Source organism: Bos indicus, chromosome 19 (assembly GCF_029378745.1).
Source record: "Bos indicus isolate NIAB-ARS_2022 breed Sahiwal x Tharparkar chromosome 19, NIAB-ARS_B.indTharparkar_mat_pri_1.0, whole genome shotgun sequence".
NCBI lineage: Eukaryota > Metazoa > Chordata > Mammalia > Artiodactyla > Bovidae > Bos > Bos indicus.
The window spans coordinates 8530157-8551994 of NC_091778.1; the positions used below are offsets into that span (position 1 = coordinate 8530157).

At 41.7% G+C, this 21838-nt stretch overlaps 1 protein-coding gene across 5 annotated transcripts in view; it reads left to right on the forward strand.

Annotated features, from left to right (window-relative positions):
• The window catches only part of ANKFN1 (ankyrin repeat and fibronectin type III domain containing 1), a 486838-nt gene that overhangs the window by 438256 nt on the left and 26744 nt on the right, over window positions 1-21838 (forward strand). For all 5 annotated transcript variants that reach the window (XM_070772500.1, XM_070772498.1, XM_070772499.1 and 2 more), the window contains 4 exons: window positions 2276-2442; window positions 5183-5333; window positions 6868-7036; window positions 16398-16564. In XM_070772500.1, coding sequence (XP_070628601.1) covers window positions 2276-2442; window positions 5183-5333; window positions 6868-7036; window positions 16398-16564 — 654 coding nt within the window. The remainder of the gene's footprint in view (window positions 1-2275; window positions 2443-5182; window positions 5334-6867; window positions 7037-16397; window positions 16565-21838) is intronic.

The window sequence follows — 21838 nt, forward strand, 5'->3', positions numbered from 1 at the left end:
GGACCTGAATCTCAGTATGCTTGATAAGGATGTGACAAAGAAGACAATACAAAATGACATATGTTATTCTCACTGCAAGAATAATGGAGTACGTAGCCATTCCCTTCTCCAGGGAATCTTCCCAACCTAGGGATTGAACTCAGGTTTCCTGCACTGCAGGCAGGAGGGAAGCCCATGTTAGATGTTACAAATGGTTCATCTACAGAGGAGGGGTCACTCCTTCATACATTTCTGTTCCATACTGAATTCTACACCATTCTAAATACTTTTCTTTTCCTCTTCTTTTTTGCCTTCCTAGAGGTAGCATTGATTCCCTCCTTTTTTACCCCCTTTGAAAACAGGCTAAACTCTGGCATATAGGAATCCTTCTCTTAGAATAAGTTTCCTGAGTCATCATGCCTATTTTATTTCACCACCACACTGCTCAAATGTATACAAAGTCTTACCTACTGATGGAGGGGGAAAGGGAGCATCTATATCACCAAATGTTTATTATCTGAGTCCCTGCAGTCGTGTAGAGAAGCAAAAGTCACAACCTTAGTAAGCTGGCACTTCTTGCTGCCCCAACTTCATTCGGTCTCTGCTGCCTACGGAACAGTGTGATGGGACAATTGGCAATTCAAGGCAAATTCAGCGCAAATCTATTACAAGATAAACTTTAAAATCTTGTAAAAGTTACAAAATTTTGTGAAGCTGATGAAGACAAGGAGACCTAATCAAATAACATGCATCAGTTCAGTTCAGTTCAGTCGCTCAGTTGTGTCTGACTCTTTGCAACCCCGTGAATTGCAGCACGCCAGGCCTCCCTGTCCATCACCAACTCCCGGAGTTCACTCAGACTCACGTCCATCGAGTCTGTGATGCCATCCAGCCATCTCATCCTCTGTCGTCCCCTTCTCCTCCTGCCCCCAATCCCTCCCAGCATCAGAGACTTTTCCAAGGAGTCAACTCTTCGCATAAGGTGGCCAAAGTACTGGAGTTTCAGCTTTAGCATCATTCCTTCCAAAGAAATCCCAGGGCTGATCTCCTTCAGAATGGACTGGTTGGATCTCCTTGCAGTCCAAGGGACTCTCAAGAGTCTTCTCCAACACCACAGTTCAAAAGCATCAATTCTTCGGTGCTCAGCTTTCTTCACAGTCCAACTCTCACATCCATACATGACCACAGGAAAAACCATAGCCTTGACTAGATGGACCTTTGTTGGCAAAGTAATGTCTCTGCTTTTGAATATGCTATCTAGGTTGGTCATAACTTTCCTCCCAAGGAGTAAGTGTCTTTTAATTTCATGGCTACAATCACCATCTGCAGTGATTTTGGAGCCCCCAAAAAATAAAATCTGACACTGTTTCCACTGTTTCCCCATCTATTTCTCATGAAGTGATGGGACCAGATGCCATGATCTTCATTTTCTGAATGTTGAGCTTTAAGCCAACTTTTTCACTCTCCTCTTTCACTTTCATCAACAGGCTTTTTAGGCCCTCTTCACTATCTGCCATAAGGGTCACTGACAACTGAGAATCTAGCAAAGGCAGGCCCGTTAACAACTGAAGTACACACAAGGAACAAGGATCATGTAAGAGACTGACTTGAAGATCAGTTTTTTATGCCAGAGGGGAAAAAAATATATGGAGCCTTCAAATCCTTTTGCAAAAATTATCCTGTTCATGATCACAGTGTGAAAGTCAAATATTAGGAAGCACATTCCAGCTATCACATAATTTAGGAGTGACCAATTATAACTCAAGTGTTAATAAGATATATTGCTATTATTTGTTTCATTTTTCAAGATAATCAGTCAAATTCTCCTTTTTTCCTACTTACTATAAAACTTTGACCCTTTTCCTGACACCAATTGTCCTGAAATAATGAGGCTTTTCTATACTGCTTTATCAGTTTTTACACTTACAGTTATGCCCCAGCTAAACAATAAACACTCCAAGGATAGAAATTATGAATTCTATTTTTCTTTAGTACCTTCTTCTACCACCACCAGCCCATTCCAAATCACAACTCACACATCTACTTGTGGAGCAGAAATCTGAGGAAAATAAGCATGCAGAAAATATTACTGACTGCCTACCTGACTTGGAGGCTAATTCTCCTGAAGGTTAAGATGGCTGTACCCACAATACATTCTCAACAGTCATGATGGTGATATCCAAGTTTTCTAACTAATCACTTAGCCAGAGCTCCTTTAACTCATGACACAGTGTACCTAAGAAACAAAAAGAGATTATCTTTTACTGTATTTTTTGTTTTATTTTTCATCCTACAGGATATTCTTTCCTATCACAAAAGGAGTCATCAGCGTCTCTCTCCTGGATTATATCTGGGTTACCTAAAGCTGTGTAGCTCTGTGGACCAGATCAAAGTTCTTGTTACCCAAAAGCTGCCTAACATTCTCTGTCATGTGAAGATCCGTGAAAACTATAACATTTCCAAGTAAGCTATAAGTTTGGGTTTTTCTTATGATGAAACAATGGTTGAAGGGATGGGTTTGATGTGCCAGAAGGAATCTGAAATGTGACTGCGGGTGAAGTCTTTATGATGAGACGCCTTCAGGGGCCAGCACACTGGGGCAAAGGCATCGCTTGGTTTTAACATTAGGGTAAGCCCGTCAGGCTATAGTTCCTGGAATTCTGTCCATGGAATTCTCCAGGCAAGAAGACTGGAGAGGGTTGCCACGGCCTTCTCCTGGGGATCTTCCCAACCCAGGGATCAGAGCCAGGTCTCCCACATTACCGTTAAAGGCATAGCTCGGTTTTAACATTAGGATAAGCAGTGCACCCATTTAAACAGGATGCTCTCCTTTCACTTTCCTCTCTGCAGCCACTGACATTCAGGTTAGTGAACAGATGCCCTTTTCTTTCAACACTTCTATTTCCAAAATCTTTTCTCCATAACCTAAAAAGTCATATTTTTAAAAAATCACTTGTGTGAATGGGTTCTAGGAGAGTAACTGATTTCCCCCTAATCTTAAAGGACCCTCCCTACTCTCATTCTTCCCACTCCTAATCCCCTGACCTAAGGACTCCGTATGTTTCCTATGCTCTACATGGTTTTCTAGGGAAGAAAAGACATAACAAGGCCTGAGTTTCTGAAAACTTCTCTATGGTTTGGCATTATGGTGAATTGCCCTGTTAACTTTGGAAAAGCTACCCAATCTTGGTAATCTGACCCAGCTTTACAACTAGCCCTCTAGTAGCCCTCTGAAAGTCTACTAAAATGAACTGAATTGTGCTCAACATGCAAAGACTAGATAAGAAAAGAAAAAGAACTTGGAAAAGGCTTTGTCAGGCTTCAGTGACAATTGAGATCATCCTAATTGCACCTACAAATTTCCTTAAACAAAGGAGACTCTAATTTGATCATTTAAAATCTGGTCCCTAAAGTGCGAAGGACTTATTAACTGTAGTGTCTCACAGTATATACTAAATATTCCTTGCTGACAGTGAAGGCGATGAGGATGACACATGAGGTCTTTAGAGCACTCGCCAGCTGCCATATTCTCCTTTCCCTTATCACACACACCCAGACTTTAAGTCTGCCATCTGGTGGCCACTTCTACAATCAGCAGTAGTTATCTCCGGCCTTCCCAAGAGGCTCATTTGCGGGTGGATTCTGCAACGGTTACTTTCATCCATTTTCTAGATTTGTGTCTTCAAGGTTTAGATTCTATCTTTTAGTGGTTGTACCAACTAATTTCCATGTGCCAAGGACCCAAGTTTCATTTCTACAAAAGATTCCAGTAGCCTTCACTGTGCCAGTTCCATCGCCCTCATCCTTAAAGGCTAAACTGATTAGTTAGTGGTAGATGTTTAATGGTAATCCTCCTGGTAATTTATTTTCTAATTTGATTACAGATACTATTTTAGCAATGTGGTCCTTTAGATTTTGTGCATACTTATGCTAGTCAGAATCCCTCATCTAGTTTGGTATCAGTGATGGAAGAAAAGATACAGTTCCCAAGCAGGTTCTCAAAGATTTCAGTTATTTGTGAAGCCAACAGTATGCCCAGATTGAAGTGGGATTTAATTTTCATTTTTTTTCCCTCTTATGGAGACAAAGGGTATATTTTTCCATAGTCTTTTCCAGTGTGGGAATTGAAATGAAACTGATATCATGAAAACAGAAACTTTTCTAAGAGGGGAGCTGGTTAAAAGAGCGTGTATTCTGATGCAAAGCTTATGTCACAATCAATTTCATTTTCTGGCTCATAGCTTGGAGCCCCAGTGACTATAACCCATCAGGGAGAGCCCTCAGAGGATTTTCACGAGGGTGGAAAACACGTTAGCACCTCCTCTCTTTCCATCCCAGAACAACAGGGCTTTCCTTTCCTCCCTAGCCTGCTCCCGAGAGCACATTGCTTCTCCTTGCCGTCAGGAGCAAATAGGCCAAATGAATCTGTTTAGAGACTTGTGCTAAAACACCTTACAGAAGCAGTGCTGCCCAAGAGGTATTTCCCTTGATCTTTTCAAGATCCTTTCGAAGAGCAGCTTTTGGGGGACAAATTGGATGTGCTTTCCCCCCACCTCCCTTCTTTCCCCTTCCTTTTTGCAGAACATTTGAAAAAGTTCATCGGGAAGGATGGTAGAGCGTGCAGAATAAAGACACAGATGACTGGTTTGAAAAGAGGACAAGATCAGGGATGTGTGGCCCCTGGTTCCTTTTATTGGAATTGCCTGGTGTTCCTGTTTGTGATTCTCCTCAAGCTTTTGGAAAGGGAAGGAAACCAAAATAGTGCCCACGATTACAACAGGCCAGGGTTGAAATGTGCCGTGTGGTTCTTGCCTGAGTTGGAGCAGAGTCCTGCGGTTACCCAACTGCTGAATTAACCAGCAGATGCCCCTGTGGTAGAATGTAGGGTCTTCGAACTTACAGGGGATCTTCAGGGAAAGAAAACTTATTTCAAAATATTTCAAAGCTCCAATCTCAAAAACTGATTCATTACAAATCAGACCTGCTGTTCTGAGGTATATGTGGTTTGATAGGTGAAATAAACTTGAAAAGAACTCATTTTAAGCTCTCTTTGGGTGGCAAAAAGTTCAAATTTCATGAACTGCATCAAGTTTTAACCACCAAAAATTGGTTATTCAGGTTCTGGACATATACACTGAAAATGTTCTGAGCTGTGTTCTGAACTTTTGTTGTATTTCTAATTTTAACTTGACTCAACATACAGAGAGGAGTGGGAATGGGTCCAAAAGCTTTCTGGCTCTGAATCTATGGAAAGTGTGGATCATACTTCTGACTGCCCCATGCAATTGTTCTTCTACGAGCTCCAGATGGCAGTGAAAGCTCTCCTTAAGCAGATCAATATACCTCTATATCAGGTACTAGTCTTTACCATTATTTTTATTTTCTTTTTATGACTCATGGAAACTGCATTATGGTGTAAAACTCGAGAGGTGAAAAATTACACGTATATACATTTTGTTCATTGATTTACATGTCGCTTTGCACATACATGCACATTTTCAGTCTGATGCCTACACGTGGACACTGAGTACACTTCTGTGCCTTTACTCTAGCTCTTCCACGCTGACGTCTTCCAAAGTTCCCAGACCCCACTTTATTGTGGTCTGGTCAAACAAGGAAAAATTGGCTAACCCACCCTGAAAGACATCGACTCTTAGCTTCAGGAGAGCATGAAGCAAGGGAAGTAAATAAATAAGTGTATAGTTAGATTTGCAAATGATTTCCTTAAGAACAGAAGATTACTGGTAATATAAATCTAGAGCAGTGGCCAAAGTTGTTCCATGCTATCTTTCCACAAACAGAAAATTTGCTGTCAAAATTACTTTCTTGTCTAAGTCCAAATGTGCAAATCTTACCTCCACTAATAAGCAACTTTTAAAAAAAGAAACCATTGGCTTAGAAGACAAGAGTGAAGGTTTACTAGGCTCTGTTTAGTGAGCTAATATCATGTAGCATTAGATTCTCTTGTTTTCGATCTGCATGTACCATCTCTCTGCACCCAATACACACACATACTATTCCTACACACACAAGTAAAATAAGCCAAGTTTAGCCTGCAAACAGGGAGACGGTAACAGGAGTGACTGGCTCTCTTTAAATAACAGAGAGACAACCTGAATTGGCCTCTGACCCAAGGAGACAAGAGGATAGATTAAAGACTCCAAGAGTGTTCTTCCGTTAAGGCACTGCTCTGATTACAAGTCAATGTTGCAAAGCTAGTCCAAAACAGCTAACGTTGAAAAAGGATAAATTGCACAAGATGCCATAAAGACACTAGGGGAGTTAACTGGATTATTCCAGGGGTGGCCATATACTCAGGAGGAGGGAAAAAAATGCCAGCTCAACTTCTGACAGTAGATACCATTAAAGGGTTTCTTGGGCTTAGCTGAAGCAGCTCATATTTCATTGGTGACTCTTGGGCTACGCATACATTGGGAGCAGGCTGCCCAACTGCCTAAGAGTACATACAACATTTTTTTTTTTTTTTTTTTTTTGGTACTTGTAAAATTTTCTCAGTCCTTGGCCAGAAACTACATTTTCCCCCCTTAACCAACTTAAATTGAAACTAGTGGATTTTTAATTCAATCCATTTTTGTTGCTTCATGTAATTATATTCATCATTTTGAAAAGCCCACAGAACGCAATCATTTTCTGCTTTTATAAGAAGCATAAATGTTGTTTTCAGAGTTTATGTGGAACATTACTGCCTTAAATCTTGATTTTATATAGCATTATTAAATGGACTGAACCCTAATATTTATGTTGTATAAAAATTCCAAGCTTAAAGTCATGTAATTTTGTTAGATGTTTTATGCCAGTTTGGTGTTGTTTATGTAAGTGCCATGTTGTAACTCTCCTATTTTTTCCTCCGCGCGTGTCCCTCTGCAGGCAAGGAACTTCCGCCTCTACACACAGGAGGTGTTGGAAATGGGTCACAATGTCTCCTTTCTTCTCCTGCTCCCTGCCTCAGACGACGTCTGTACAGCCCCAGGACAGAATAATCCTTACACCCCACACTCAGGGTTTCTTAACCTCCCTCTTCAGATGTTTGAACTTGGTATAGTAGCTTGTTTCACCTAGAAATATTAACCCAGCCTCCTTATAATAAAATCACAAAGTTATATCTGTTCCCCCTTGTCCCAGTGGAGGGTCAATAAATCACATGATGGCTTTGGCAACAACCCTTCCTAGAACTGTGTACAAGTCTGAGAGAAAGCAAAGCTCCAAGACTATGTGCCTGAGCAATAATTACTGAAACTTAGCTAAGGCCCAATGGAGAGGAGGGACTTCTAAACAGAAAGTTCAGTTATCAGGCTGCAGTTCTTGCCTCCCCCTTGCTTTCCTAAAGCATAAATATAAGAACTGATGTTTTCATGAAAAGCACTGCCCCTTCTTTCTTTTTTTTCCTCTCTCCCCCTCTTCCTGCCCCCTCTTTCCTCCAACTGGGAAAAAAAAAACCTGAAATTAAAATGTAAAGCGTGTGTCAATTTAAAGCAGAAAAAGGTCTGTAACTTTAAGTAGTGCTAACTTATTAAATAGACTCTAAATTTCTAACAGACCATTGGAGAAATTGACAGGGTCTCCCAGGATGCAATATTGTGATTATAATGTGGGATTCTCAATGGTAGAAGATCTCATCCTGACTTTCAAAAATGGGTAGCCTGGGCCCCGGGTTCTCTATTTTTACAGAGACCCCTGCTGCCCACTGAAAATGTGAATAGGGAGGCTTTGTCTCCTCCCCATGCTTCATCTTGTAACAGGCCAATAAGAGGCAATTAACAAGAGTTCCGTCAGTTCAAATGGACTGTAGGATTTGTGGGAGTGGGAGTGAATGGGTGGGTGAAATGAAGGCAGTCTCTCTTTGGATTGCTCCCCAGCTACCAGATTTAGAAAGAGACAAGGCAACTGCCTGATGTTTCATTTTGAGACCTGGGCATCTGGATTTGAATTTATCTCCAGGATAAAGGGATGAAGTCACCCAGTTTCCCTTGCTCCAAGGAGTTTACATGCTCAAAAGCTGATGAACAGCAATTGTTACTTTCCAGAGGAGGGAAAGTTGTTAAGAGAAGCCTGAATCGGACTTGCAGACGGAGACTCAAGGGTACTAGGTCCCCTACTGTGTGGCACTGGCAATCAGTTAGCTTTCCTGTACCTTTTCTGTGCCACATGACTGATAATATTGGTCATACCACTCCCGAGATACCTGGATGTGAATGTGACCATTTAATGAGTTCCCCATTAGTGAACATTTTTAGTCTATGATATAACTGCACTGCTGTTACAAAACATCCTTTGAGTCAAAGTATTTCAGTTCAGGTCCACACATACACATCAGGGGTCTACTGTGGAGATTAAGAGAGGAGTTAAGACAACGACTCTGCCCTCAAGGGGCTTTTTAGTACAGTGGTAGGAGTGAAATAAAAATACAAATTAAATTTTAAAATACGTATAATGTGCTTAAATCTTAAGTATTAAGTGATACTGAAAAAAAGAAAGGAAAGCACGTTTTCTTAAAGAAGGTATCAGAAAGCCACCTTGGAGAGAGGATATTTGTTGTAGGTGTTAAAGAATGGACTGGATGCTAAGAACAAGGATAATGAAATCTCTTTTGTCAAAGGGAGCAGAATGAGCAAAGACATAATAGAAGAACTCAGAAAGAATCAGAAAAAGAACACGTGGTCCAGTTGAGCTAGATCTGGGAAAGGACTTGAGGCAACAGTAGCCATAAACCTGTGAGGACAAGCTGCAGCCATACTGGGCAGTATTTTAAGAATCAGGCTGAGGAATATATTTAAGATGAACTGAAAGCAGGATTGGGGAGATAATTCAGAGGTTATAATAATATTTTGATGTCACAGCAGAAACAAATACAAAGGAAGCAAGTGTAGATGTGAGAAGCATGGGAAGCAACCGACAAGACTGGGCAGCTGTTTGAATGAGGACAGTCAGAGCTCCGAGACATCTAAGCATCCCCATGGTTTTCAGTTTCAAAGACCCTGAGGATATTGCTACCATTACCAGAAATAATGAAATCAGAAAAGAAAATGCTGTGGGGAAGAATATGATGCTCTTAGCTCTAAATATCTTGAGCTCAGTGGTAAAGAATCCACCTGCCAAAGCAGGAGATGGAGTTTTGATCTCTGGGGTGGGAAGATTTCCCCTGGAGTAGGAAACGGACATGTGCTTCAGTATTCTTGCCTGGAAAGTTCAATGGGCATAGATAGGAGCCTGGCGGGCTATAGTTCCTAGGGTCCCAAAGAGTCAGCCATGACTGAGCATGCACACACCTCGAGTCTGCAGGTGTTAATTCAACATCCAAGCGGACATATGCAACTGGCAGTAGAAATGCAGGAGACAGAGTTGGTTACTAAACACAGGAATTTGGCTGGACTCTACTGATAACAGATGAAGCCATGAAAGTGAGTGATTTCCCATGGGTAGATAAATGACAGAGAAAAGAACTAAAGAAAACCCTTTACTGGAGAGTGAACTGAGAGCCCATTCTACATAAAAAGGCCACACTGTTCCATGATCACAGACAAATAATACATGAGGCTCATTTCTCGATGTTTCAGTGGCCTGGGTGGGAACAATCAATAGTTTAGTATCAATCATGATAGTACACGACTCCCAAGACCCTGGAAAACCAAGCCCTGCAAGCATCCTATCTTTCTTCCTGGGAGGCTCCCACACTATTCTTGGGCAACCACTTTATCCTACCGCCTTTACTCTCCATTCTACAATTTCCTCTCTTCACTCATTTCTTCATTAATTCATTTATAAGTATTTATTAAGTAACCCACTATGTGCCCCTCTTCCCAAGTGGCTAAGTGGTAAAGAATCCTGCTGCCAATGCAGGAGACGCGGGTTCAATCCGTGAGTCAGGAAAATCCCCTGGAGAAGGAAATGGCAACCCACTCCAGTATTCTTGCCTGGGGAAATCCCATGGACGGAGGAGACTAGCAGGCTATAGTCCATGGGGTCACAAAAGAGTCAGACACAACTTAGCGACTAAAACTTAGCAACTAATTATGTGCCAGGCATTCTTCCAGGTATTGAAAAATCAATGAACAAACTCCTCATGGAGCTAATAATATTCCAGTGGGGGAGACAAACAGTAAACCAATCAACAAACATTAATATTGGAAATGTCAGACAGTAACGAGAGCTGGAAACAAAAATAAATCAGGATAAAAGACTAGACTGAAAGGACAGGAACTGCACTTTTGTATAAGATGATGAGAAAAGGCCTTTCTGAAGAAGATAATCTGAGCAGAGATGAGAGATTTCCATGAAATGAAAATCGCAAACGCAAAGGCGTTAACAGTAACAGTGTGCTTGGCTGAGACATCAGTATAGATGGAATGTAGGTAAGCACGAGCAACAAAGAGAGGAAATGATATCAGGTCAGCATCAGAAGATCATTCATGGCTTCATAGATCATAATAAGGACTTTGGATTTTATTTTAAGTGTGTTGGAAATCCAATGGAGATTTTCGAGTAGCATGACTTTTTAATATAAGCTTTAGTATAAGTAACTTTTAATACAAGCTCTGCAAAATACAGTAGTCCCATAGGGTGTTCCTTCCTAGGATTACCGATGGGGGAGAGAGACGGTCCTACAGGAGGATGCTGTGAGACTCTATGAGCAGGGTCGAGCTGGTGCAAAGTGGTACCATCATAGACCCACTGCCCCCCACAGCTTGAGGGCTGATATCCCCAACCCTTTGGAGAGGAAGAGGATAGCACTCCTCTGCAGTTATAAAGCATGTGTCTGGGGGACAACAAGGCTCACTATCCATGCTGCCCCAGAAATAAAAGGAAAAGCCCTTAGAAACTGTCCTGAGATGTGGCCTCTTGGGGATTTGCCTATACTGAGGAGGTCACCCTGCCCTGACCTCATGGGCAGTCACAGCTGACTGTAGGCCTATGAAGAGGAAAGCTGACTTTTATCGATTTCATTGACTCTATGACTTTGACTGCCTCGATGAGCAAGATTAAGAAACTGGGAAATTTTTTAAAGCCAGTTTGAAGCCTGGTATGCATTTTATACTTCAGTGTTCGGCTACATGCTTCATTCAACAAACAGTTACTGAGTTTCCACTATACGCCAGTACTATGCTAGGGCTGGATACACAGACATTAATAGGACACAGTCTGCCCACTGGAAACCTAGAACCCAGTGGGGGATATTATCTATACCAACAGTCCCAATCCAATGAAAATTCTTCTGTGAGAGGTCAGTTGCTGAATTTCAGAGGAAAAACACCTAATCCTTTCTTACAGAGATAAGATCTAAGACAGACTTTGAAGTATAAGTAAACATTCAGGAAAAAAATAAAGGTAGACCAGGAAAGGAAAATCATTGTAAGCAGAGGGAATAGCTTGCACAAAGGTTTGGAGACCTAGGAAAAACGCATCTCACTTAAGTACACTCTGAGTAGCTCACTGTGACAGATGCTTCAAGCATCTGAGCAAGTGTGACGGGAGACAAAGCTAAAATTGAAAAAAGGAACAATCACGAAGGGCTAAGCCAGTTAGACTTTATTCTATAAGCAATAAGGAGTCATTAAAAATTTTTAAGGAAAAGAATAATATGGTCTTACTGGGTTTTAACCACTCTGTGGATTGCAGGGCAACGAGAAAAGGGCTGGGCCTGGAGGCAATGAGACAGTTAAGAGACCGGCCCAGGTGGGCATTGATAAGAACTCAGATGGAGATTGCCACAGCAGAGGGACAGAAGAGAAGGCAGGGGCAAGAGGAATTTAGAAGTTAAAATCAATAGGACTTTGTGATTGATTCAATGTGGTTGAAGAGAAAGATGGAGGAGCCACGGAGTCTGAATAGGGTGCTGAAATGGATAACGCTGCCATCTACCAAAACAGGAAATAAGAGGGGAGGAACAGGTTTGGGGGAAGGGAGAGATGATGAGTTAGTTCAGTTTGACAAATGATGAGTTTTGTTTGAGGTGCCTGTGGGATATCCAGGCATTGAGCCTAATGGAATCCAGGCCACAAGCTTATAAGAAATGGCACAGTCCCAACCCTCATTCCTAATGCCCATTTTTCATGATTTAGGATACCATTCCTGAATTCCAACTGTCAACTCGTTCACTACCAGGAATCTTTAGAGAGGCATCTTATGCCCAGGTTCTTTCTGATACCTTGGCAGAGAACCACAGAACTAAACTGACCTTAAGAGGTAATCTTACTGGTTCCTTAGCTTCCAGACTAGGCTACATGGCCCAGACTGATGGGACTCTATTGAGTAAGAGACCTTTAGGAAGAATATTCTAACCTCAATCCTGTTCTAATATTCAAACTACTAAATGCCCCATTCTTCCCAGGGGGATGGGGAAAGGATGTGAACAAAAATTCACTTTGCATCTGATATGTGCCACATGCTGTCTAGGCACTTTATTATTATGTTGTTTTATCCTGCTGATGCTGCTGCGTCGCTTCAGTCGTGTCCGACTCTGTGCAACCCCACAGATGGCAGCCCACCAGGCTCCTCTGTCCCTGGGATTCTCCAGGCAAGAATATTGGAGTGGGTTGCCATTTCCTTCTCCAGTTGTTTTATCCTAGGTAGACATTATTATCCTCGTCTTAGCTATAAAAAAAAAAAAAAAAAAAACCTGAGGCTCCCTGGGGTTATATGCCTATTATGAAGGTAATAAGTGGTAGAAGTGTAATTCAAATCCAGTTCTGTCTTATACCGAAGCCTGAGTACTTTCTGCCCTACAGTACCCCTAATCTGACTTCCAGTGTCGGTGCTGATGGCATTTTAGTCTGTCACTATCTTATAAAGAAAAAAGACAGAGAAAACACCACAGAAAATTAGTCTTCCTTTGTAAATTACTAACAAATCATGCGGTCTGGGATAATGCATTTTTGTATCCTTATACCATTTTGACTGCAAAATGCATGTGATTCACATTAGGAAAAAAATTAGAAGCTTCCAGTCTATCCTCCCCTTCTCAGTGATGGCTACCAAATGTATCATTGCTAAACCACAAAAGACCATGTTAAAGTCACATTTGTTAAAGTGACATTAAAGGCTCCGGATGAAAACCACTAGAGTGGGAAAGTGAAGCACCGTCCTTGTCGTCGGAAGGTCCTCGGCGCTCACTGTGGCGGGTGGCGCGGCCGTGTGGGAGCTGGGAGACCACCCACTGATCCGAGGCTCTGACCACAAAGAGACGCAGCGAGAGGGAGCTGTGGACACCCTGGCGTTCTAGAATTCAGACGGGACTTATAGCATTTCCTCTAAAGAAATTCTTCAGGGCCTCTATCTTCCAGTCATATTTTAGAAAGAAGGGAAAAAAGATGATTTTTTTTTTTTTTTTTTTTTTGCAACTTGGTTTGGAAAGGCAGACTGTGAGACACTTCACTCTTCAGCCAAGAGAGGACATCTGTCAAGCGCAAACAGGATATAATTCCTCCTTGAAAGGCATGAAGACACATTCAGGGAGCTACAAGGGTCAAGAGTAAGCTGAAAAGTAACCCTGACTCTTTCCTGTAGAGCAGCCAGTAAATATCAGACTTGAAATATACCTTTTGAAAGAGGAAAATCAAACGCATCTTGAGGAGAGAGAATAGAGGGGGAAAGGAGACTTTGGAATAAAGGTCTGCTCTCTTTAGATCATGGCATACATTTTGTTGTTCATTCAGGCAATAAACTTTGAGAAGTTGGCTTCCCTGGTGGCTCACATCATAGAATCTGCCTGCAGTGCAAGAGACCCAGGTTTGATCCCTGGGTCAGAAAGATCCCCTGGAGAAGGGAATGGCAACCCACTCCAGTATTCTTTTTTTTTTTTTTTTTAAACTTTACATAATTGTATTAGTTTTGCCAAATATCAAAATGAATCCATCACAGGTATACATGTGTTCCCCATCCTGAACACCCCCTCCCTCCTCCCTCCCCATACCATCCCTCTGGGTTGTCCCAGTGCACTAGCCCCAAGCATCCAGTATCGTGCATTGAACCTGGACTGGCATCTCATTTCATACATGATATTTTACATGTTTCAATGCCACTCCACTCCAGTATTCTTGCCTGGAAAATCCCATGGACAAAGGAGCCTGGCAGGCTACAGCCCATGGGATTACAAAGAATCAGACACAACTGAGCAACTAACACTTGACTTGAGAAGTTACAGTGTTCCAGGTTTTGAGGAAATAAAAATTAACAGGAGATATGGTTTTTGCCCTCAAAGAAATCAGTCAAGTAAACACATTATTACAATAAAGCAGGATAAATGTCCCGGTGTATTTAAAAACAAGTGGTCTAGGGTCACAAAAGACAGAAACTAATTCTGCCTGGAGTGGAAGAGGTACCAGTTAAGATTTCACTGAGGAGAAGATATTTAACCTGAATGTTCAAGTATGAGGAGAAGCTGACATGAAGGTATTGGTAGAGAAAGTACTGGAGGAGAAGGAAATGGCATGTTCACAAACACGGAAGTACGAAAGGACCTGTAGTTGGCTCAGCTTGACCAGAGCATAGGGTCAATGCAGGCAGAGGGTGGAAGGCATGACAGAAGATATGACTGAAGATATATTAAAATCCTAGATCTCAAGGAGCTTGCTTTACTGTGATGTTTGGATTGTATCCTGAGTCAAGAAGCAGCTGCTGCAGCTGCTAAGTCACTTCAGTCGTGTCCGACTCTGTGAGACCCCATAGACGGCAGCCCACCAGGCTCCGCCGTCCCTGGGATTCTCCAGGCAAGAACACTGGAGTGGGTTGCCATTTCCTTCTCCAATGCATGAAAGTGAAAAGTGAAAGTGAAGTTGCTCAGTCGGGTCCGACCCTCAGCAACCCCATGGACTGCAGCCTACCAGGCTCCTCCATCCATGGGATTTTCCAGGCAAGAGTACTGGAGTGGGATGCCATTGCCTTCCAGGTGTATAATCAAGGGAAAGCATGAAATGTAGATCATTTGGGAAGAGCTCAATAATCTGCATTTACTGAGATCAGTTCTTCTCAGTGTTAGACAAGGAAGTGTTAGAGCAAAGGAAGTAGAAGGAGGGATCTAATACAAGAGAGAAAGGAAAAAAAAAAAAACCCAAAACCAAAACTACCCAAAATCAGAAACCACTCCTTGAAACAGTGCCCAGCTGGATTAAGGATGGGCCACTGGAGCTGTCACTCCATTCTTCTCTACCCCTTCAATACAAGGAGATCCAACAGAGAAGGTCACCCTTACCCTCACCTGAGTTTCATCCTGAGGGAAAATCAAGCAAGGAAGCAGGCAGTGGTAAGATGGGAATTGTAGGGTACACAAAATCTCTCAATGTGCAGAGAAGTAGGGCTTCCTCAGTGAGGTGTGGAGATGACCAGATGCCCCGTTTTGAGGTAGTGTGGTTTTAGCTTCCCAAAATGGCCAGGCCTAGGTCTCCGGAATCAATAGCAAAGAGGCCTGAGGGCAGTAATTAGATGTTCTTCCTAGAATTCCTCACCAAAGAAGCCAGAATAAAAATGCTTCCACAGATCTGGTGAGTTATTACAGCCCTATTTCTGAAGCCTGAAGCACACCGATACAGGTCAGAGGTACAGAGAGTGAGTGAGGTTCCTGGGAAGTGACTCTCCAAACTCAGCAATGCCAGGAAGAGTCTGGTACTACACAAGTCTGAATCCGAATGCTTGCCTCATCTTACTGGACTCTGAAGTTATGGCATGTGAGCAGAGCCGATCAGAGAAGAATGAAAAATCTGACCACCTCAGGCTGCCTGCGTCAGGCTGAGACCCACCCCTCTCTCCCTTCTCCACAGCAGAGATGAAGGTTAGGCTGTCTCCACTGGCCTCTAGCCCACTATCTTTTAAGAGGAGAAGGGGAAAACATAAATGGTCTGCAGCGCACTAGCTCCATCATCTTTCCAGAGGAGTTGAGGAGTTGAGAGGCAGAAGAGGAATCAAAACTCATCATACTAGGTCCTTAGGAAGTTTTCCAGCCAGACAAAACACAAAACACACCCTGAGAAAAACATGTCTTTTATCTTCTGGGACTTCTGGCCTTGGAAAGGAGCATGCAAGATACACACTAGACATCAGACATGGTAATCAAAACTGGGTTTCAGATGGATATTTGCCTCTTTATTTTTCTCTCTTTAAATCGGTAAGCAAACTTATTTTCCCAGTAGTAGCCCAACTTTAGGGGCTGAACATAAACTGCAGCTTTAGCCAACTCCACTTCCCCATACCCTACCAGGACTTGGTAAACCTTAAAAGGGAATACTGTCTGACTAAAGCCAGACAACTGGCCCCTTAAGAGCACATTTATAATTTATTTATGGCCTAATATTTTCCAATGATAGGATTAATAAATCATGTTTTCATTCAACTTGTTTTCTCTGAGGTATGAATTTCTCTATTTTGATACCAGATCTTAACATGTTTTATTTTGCTTGTCCATTTTCCAGTTCATTTTTGCAGCTACAGGGAGAAATTTATTAGTCTGTATTGCCGCCTTTCTGCTGTCGTGGAGCTGGATTCTCTGAATACCCAACAGTCCCTGAGGGAAGCAATCTCAGACAGCGAAGTTGCAGCTGCCAAACAAAGACACCAGCAAGTTTTAGATTTCATTCAGGTAACAGTTTGTTTTATCGGAGGTAAAAGGAAGAAGGAAGGGACAGGGTGGTGAGGAGAACCTAGCATGAGAAACAACAGCAGTCTGAGCGAAAGACCACGATGTGCAAATAGACTGTTAATTTGGTTAAAATGCGGAACTCGGGGAAATACAAGTTTTTAAACAAAGGCTTAAGAAAAAGCTACAGATAAATCAGTGTTAATAAGAGCTCTATCGGCCCCTGTGGTGGGTCGCTGTAGTCTCCTACGTTAAACAGAAAAACAACTGCCAGAAGAAGTAGAGATCAGAATAGCAGTACCCAGTAGCCCAGTAATAATTCCAAGAGGAAGAAAAACTGTATTAATTAATTCAATATCACAGAGAAAAAGAACAGAATGATCCATCGGCTTATGTAAACCCAAATTCAAGACATAAGATTTCTCATTCTTTGGACTTCTTTCTGGCAGAACTGATATTTTAATGCATAGCTATAAAGGCTTAAAAATGTGTGAGCCCTATGGTGATGTCTCAGGGTCTTGAGACAGTGGGACAGAGTAGTCATCAAGAGAATATGGATCTGGTCTGAAAGTGCCCCTAAATCCCTTGGACAAATCTTAGGATCTTTATGCCTGTGCGTGCATGCATACTAAATCGCCACAGTGGTGTCCAACTCTGTGTGACCCTATGGACTATAGCCTGCCAAGCTCCTCTCTCCATGGGATTCTCCAGGCAAGAGTACTGGAGTGGGTTGCCATGGGATCTTTTTCTCCAGGGGATCTTCCTGACTCAGGGATTGAACCTCTGTCTATTACATCTCCTGCATTGGCAGACAAGCTCTTTACAACTAGCGCCATCTGGGAAGCCCTTTTATGCCTGCAGTATAACCCAATTCACAAAATGAATGCACAGTCCCCTCTTAACCTCAGGGAATACATCTCAAGACTGGATGACTGAAACTGCAGATAGTACTTAACCCTGGATATACTACTTTTCCCTATATGTACATACCTATGCTAAGTTTAATTTATAAATCAGGCACAGTAAGAGATTAGCAACAATAATAAAACAGAACAGTTATAACAATATATTGTAACAAAAATTATGTGAATGTCCTATCTCTCAAAATAGCTTATTGTACAAATTTAATGTCTTTTTCCATCTTACCTAAACACTTATTATGTACTGTGGCCATGACTTTTGCGATTTGAGATATAACAGCAAAACTTACCAGGAATTTCTTTTTCCTTTTTCACAATTTCATGGAATGAAGATTCATTCTTATCATAGATCTTAGCAATTTCATCATACACGTTTTTTTCCCTTACCTTATTAAGTAGAGGACTTTCAACTGTTCAATTAAAGAAAGCACTTTGTAGCTTCTCTTTGTCACAACCAAATTGCCGGCATCTTGCACTCGTGCACTTTGGGGCCATTATTAATTAAAATAAGGGTTACTTGAACACAAGAATTATGATACCACAACAATCTGATAATCAAGGTGGCTACTTAGTGACTAAAGGGTGGGATACGCTGGACAGAGGGATGATTCACGTCCTGGGAATGCTGGGCAGGATGACAGGAGATTTGATCCTGCTATTCAGAACAGTGGCAATTTAAAACTTATGAATTGTTTACTTCTGGAATCTTCCATTTAATATTTTCAGACCTCAGCTGACCAATGGTTATTGAAACTGCAGAAAGCAAACCATGAATAAGAGGGGACTTCTACAGCAGCAATAGCCCCATCGTGAATATCACTTTGAGATACATTCAGATCAATCTGATAAATACAGTATTTGTTGGACACGAGTGTCGGGCACTGTAAGGGAGATACAAAGTTGAATTACACATGGTCCTTGAACTCCGTTTAAAATTCATTAGGGTAAACAAGAAATGTGTACAAATACTATCTGTAAAAATGATTTAGGTGCCAAATTTCTGGCCTCGTCACTCAGTCATGTCCAACTCTTTGTGACCCCATGAACTGTAGCCCACAAGGCTCCCCCATCCATGGGATTTTCCAGGCAAGAATACTGGAGTGGGTTGCCATTTCCTTCTCCAAGGTACCAAATGAGAAATATAAAAAAATAAAGTAAAAATGTTTTGTGTCGACACAAAGAAGTAAAAATTTACTTACATTTGTGGGCATAAAAAAAATGCCGTAGAGGATGTAACTGATATGTGAGCTTGGCCTAGTGGCATAGGCTAGTCTCTAGTGACAAGAAACAGAATGAAGAACTGCCAAAGAAGAAGCATAAACAGATAAGGGAGAAAGAGCGGAAAAATCCTACCTGGGGAATGATGTGTGATCAAGATTAGTTTGGGCATAAACTGAGTAAAGGACAATAGTGAAAAATAAGGTACGAATGAAAGGAGCAATGAAATCAGATCACATGAGGCTTTATTAGAGACCATAGTAAGAAATTTGTACTTGATGCTGTAGGCCATAGGTACCCAGCCAAAGTGTTGGAGAAAGTCAGTAAGAGGATCTCACAGATGTTCAAGATAGATTCAAGCAGCAGAGGATATTCCTCCCATTCGCATTGGTGTGGCCACACTGGTTGTTCACAGTAAGTGCTCATTCTCATTGGCTACTAAATAATTTGCACGTCATTCCTAGACTTAAGGAGAAAACTAAAGGCAGGGAAACCAGATACAAAGCTATTACACAACCCTCCAAGCAAGTTACGAGGACCTAAGATGAGAAAATGCTATGAACTCTGGGCAAATAAAGTTCTCTAAATCTCAATCTCCTCATCTGTAAAATAGGGATGATAATAATAGGTCACTGTGTCACTGAGAGAATTCAATACGATAATACATATAACGATTTCACTGAAGTGCCTGCACATAAGTATGCAATAAATTATACATTCATTCATTAATAAGAAGGGAAAATACTTTAAAGCATGATATGCAAGATTAGGGGTTTATTAAGTACTCATGAAGAAGATATTGTAATATGCTTGCAAAGTGTGAGCCAGACAAGTCCTAGCCTACTTCTCTCATCCTAAATGAGATATTTTAGGTGACCTCTTAGACTAAAAAAATAAACCTTTCAAGAACTTACTTGCTTTCTTGACCTGAAAACACAGTATTTAAAAATCAAAACCATTTCCATCATTTATTTTATTTCTAGTAAAAATGAAATACTGATAGGGTAAGGGGGTGGGAAAAAGAAGAAAGAAGCAGAAGGAGGATAGGAAAGATTGGCATATCTTTTGAACCCAATGTAAGGAATAGGGGAGCATGGTAAGAAGAAGAATGACCAGAATTCAGTTAGCATACATTTTTAGTCTGGAATCTTCCACTGATAAACCTTGGACTATTGGACAATTCATTTGATTCAAGGTCCTCAATTGTAAGAACTGGACTGGATGACTTCTCAAGCACCGAGTTGGCTCTAACATCCCATGGCTTCTTTAACAGCCATAATTAGTTTGATAGAAGCACTTCTTTAACTTTACCTTAGGTTCTATTTCCACTTTATTCCAACTAAGGCTCCCCTGAATCCATTACGTTCAGCCAAGAACACTGACTTTCTTTAGCCTGCCACATACTCCAAGAGTCCCTGGCTTCATTCTTACTTCCAGATGACAGTCCTCACCCCTTTCCTTCTCACCTAGCCTATGGCTCCACTGCTTTCTTCTCTTTCCTTTTCAGCACACCATTAAGTGGGATGGATGAAGGCAAGCGAGGCCAGGAATTCTTTAAAGTTCTAGCCTGCTCTGGTTTCCTAAAGCAGGTAACTTGAGAGCCCTCTGTACGTACTCTCCAGCTAGCCAGCCAGGTAAACGGAGACTTGGATGAAAGCCAGTTCTCCAAGAGTTCAAGAAAGCACTTCTTGGCCAGGCTAAAACCAGACCATCTTGCACCCACAGCCTTCAGTGGACTGCCCTGCTCCATCCAACATGGATAATTTCACTGACTAGAGTTAATGCAGGATCATCTCGCTCCTTAATGAGATTGGGCTTCTCAGTCTCTCCTGCTCAGAATGAAAACCAGCTGCAGCCATTCACCCACTGGCATCCACCGCTCAGTCCACCACACACCATAATCGGCAGAGGCAAGTGCCAGCTGTGGGAGCGTTTGTGTGATTCCAGATCTAAGACAATGTTGAAGGCACTACACAAACCAAACATTGTAAAGAGCAAGGGAGTCTATGTAAATACAGTTGGGAAAAGAAGCCAAGCAGTGCAGCCAGAGAGGAAGGGCTGGGCCGGGGGAGGTGTAGAAAATCACAGATAAGGTATACAGCCTTTACAGACAACACATGCGGCAGAAATGTCAGAGTGCGGAGACTTGGCACTGGGCATATTTGGAGCTGCTAAAGCCGAAAGGGCAATTAGGCTATAATTTATATACTGGAATGCTTCAAATGCTCCTAAGCTGTAATAGAAACACAGCTCATTAAATATAGCCAATCTATCATCCCCTCAAGCACCTTGTAACTGTACTGTGAGAAAACCAATCACCTTTACATTTTAATAAAAATATTATCTTGCCTGAGTACAGAGAAAGGAGTTTAATTTATGGGATGAAAACCAAAATTTTTAAAGGGCAAAGTGAGAAATGGATGCAAAACTTTTAACCAACAGACCTAGTGAGTTCATGGTCTTTCTTTTTTAAAAACATGTCAGCAAGTCTTTAGAAGCTGTATTTGGACCTTAAAATCAAGGGGATTATGTTGTCAGTTATTTTTAGATCAACAGTATAAGGTAAAATGAGTGAAAATTGTGCTTCTTTTAGAGCTACTTAACTAAGTCCGTTAAACTCAGTCCATAGGTTTCCTTCTACCTATGTTTCTGATTTCTCTTCAGTTAACACTTCGTCACTGCATCACTGAGAAAATTAAGAAATAAGCATTGTCTCTACACATAAGTTTTCAAATTTTTATACTAAATCTCACTATCCATCCTCAGTAGTAAGGCTAAAACAACCTATCCAAAGAGAACAAGTGGAGGACGAGTTATTAATAATTGTATTCATTTCTTAAGGCTGCTGCAAGAAATTGCCACAAACCTAGTGGCTTAAACAACAGGAATTTATTCTCTCACAGTTCTAAAGACCAGAAATCTAAAGTCAAGGTGTCGGCAGAGCCACACTCCCTCTGGAGAAGGGGAGAATCTATCCTTGGCTTCCTCCAGCTCCTGGTGGCCACTGGCATCCCTTGACTTGGGGCTACCTCAATTCAATCTTTGCTTCTGTGGTCACACAGCCTCCTCTTCCGCCGGCCACGTCTCCATCTGCCTCACTGTCATAAGGATGTCTTCATGCAGACATTCGTCACTGGAA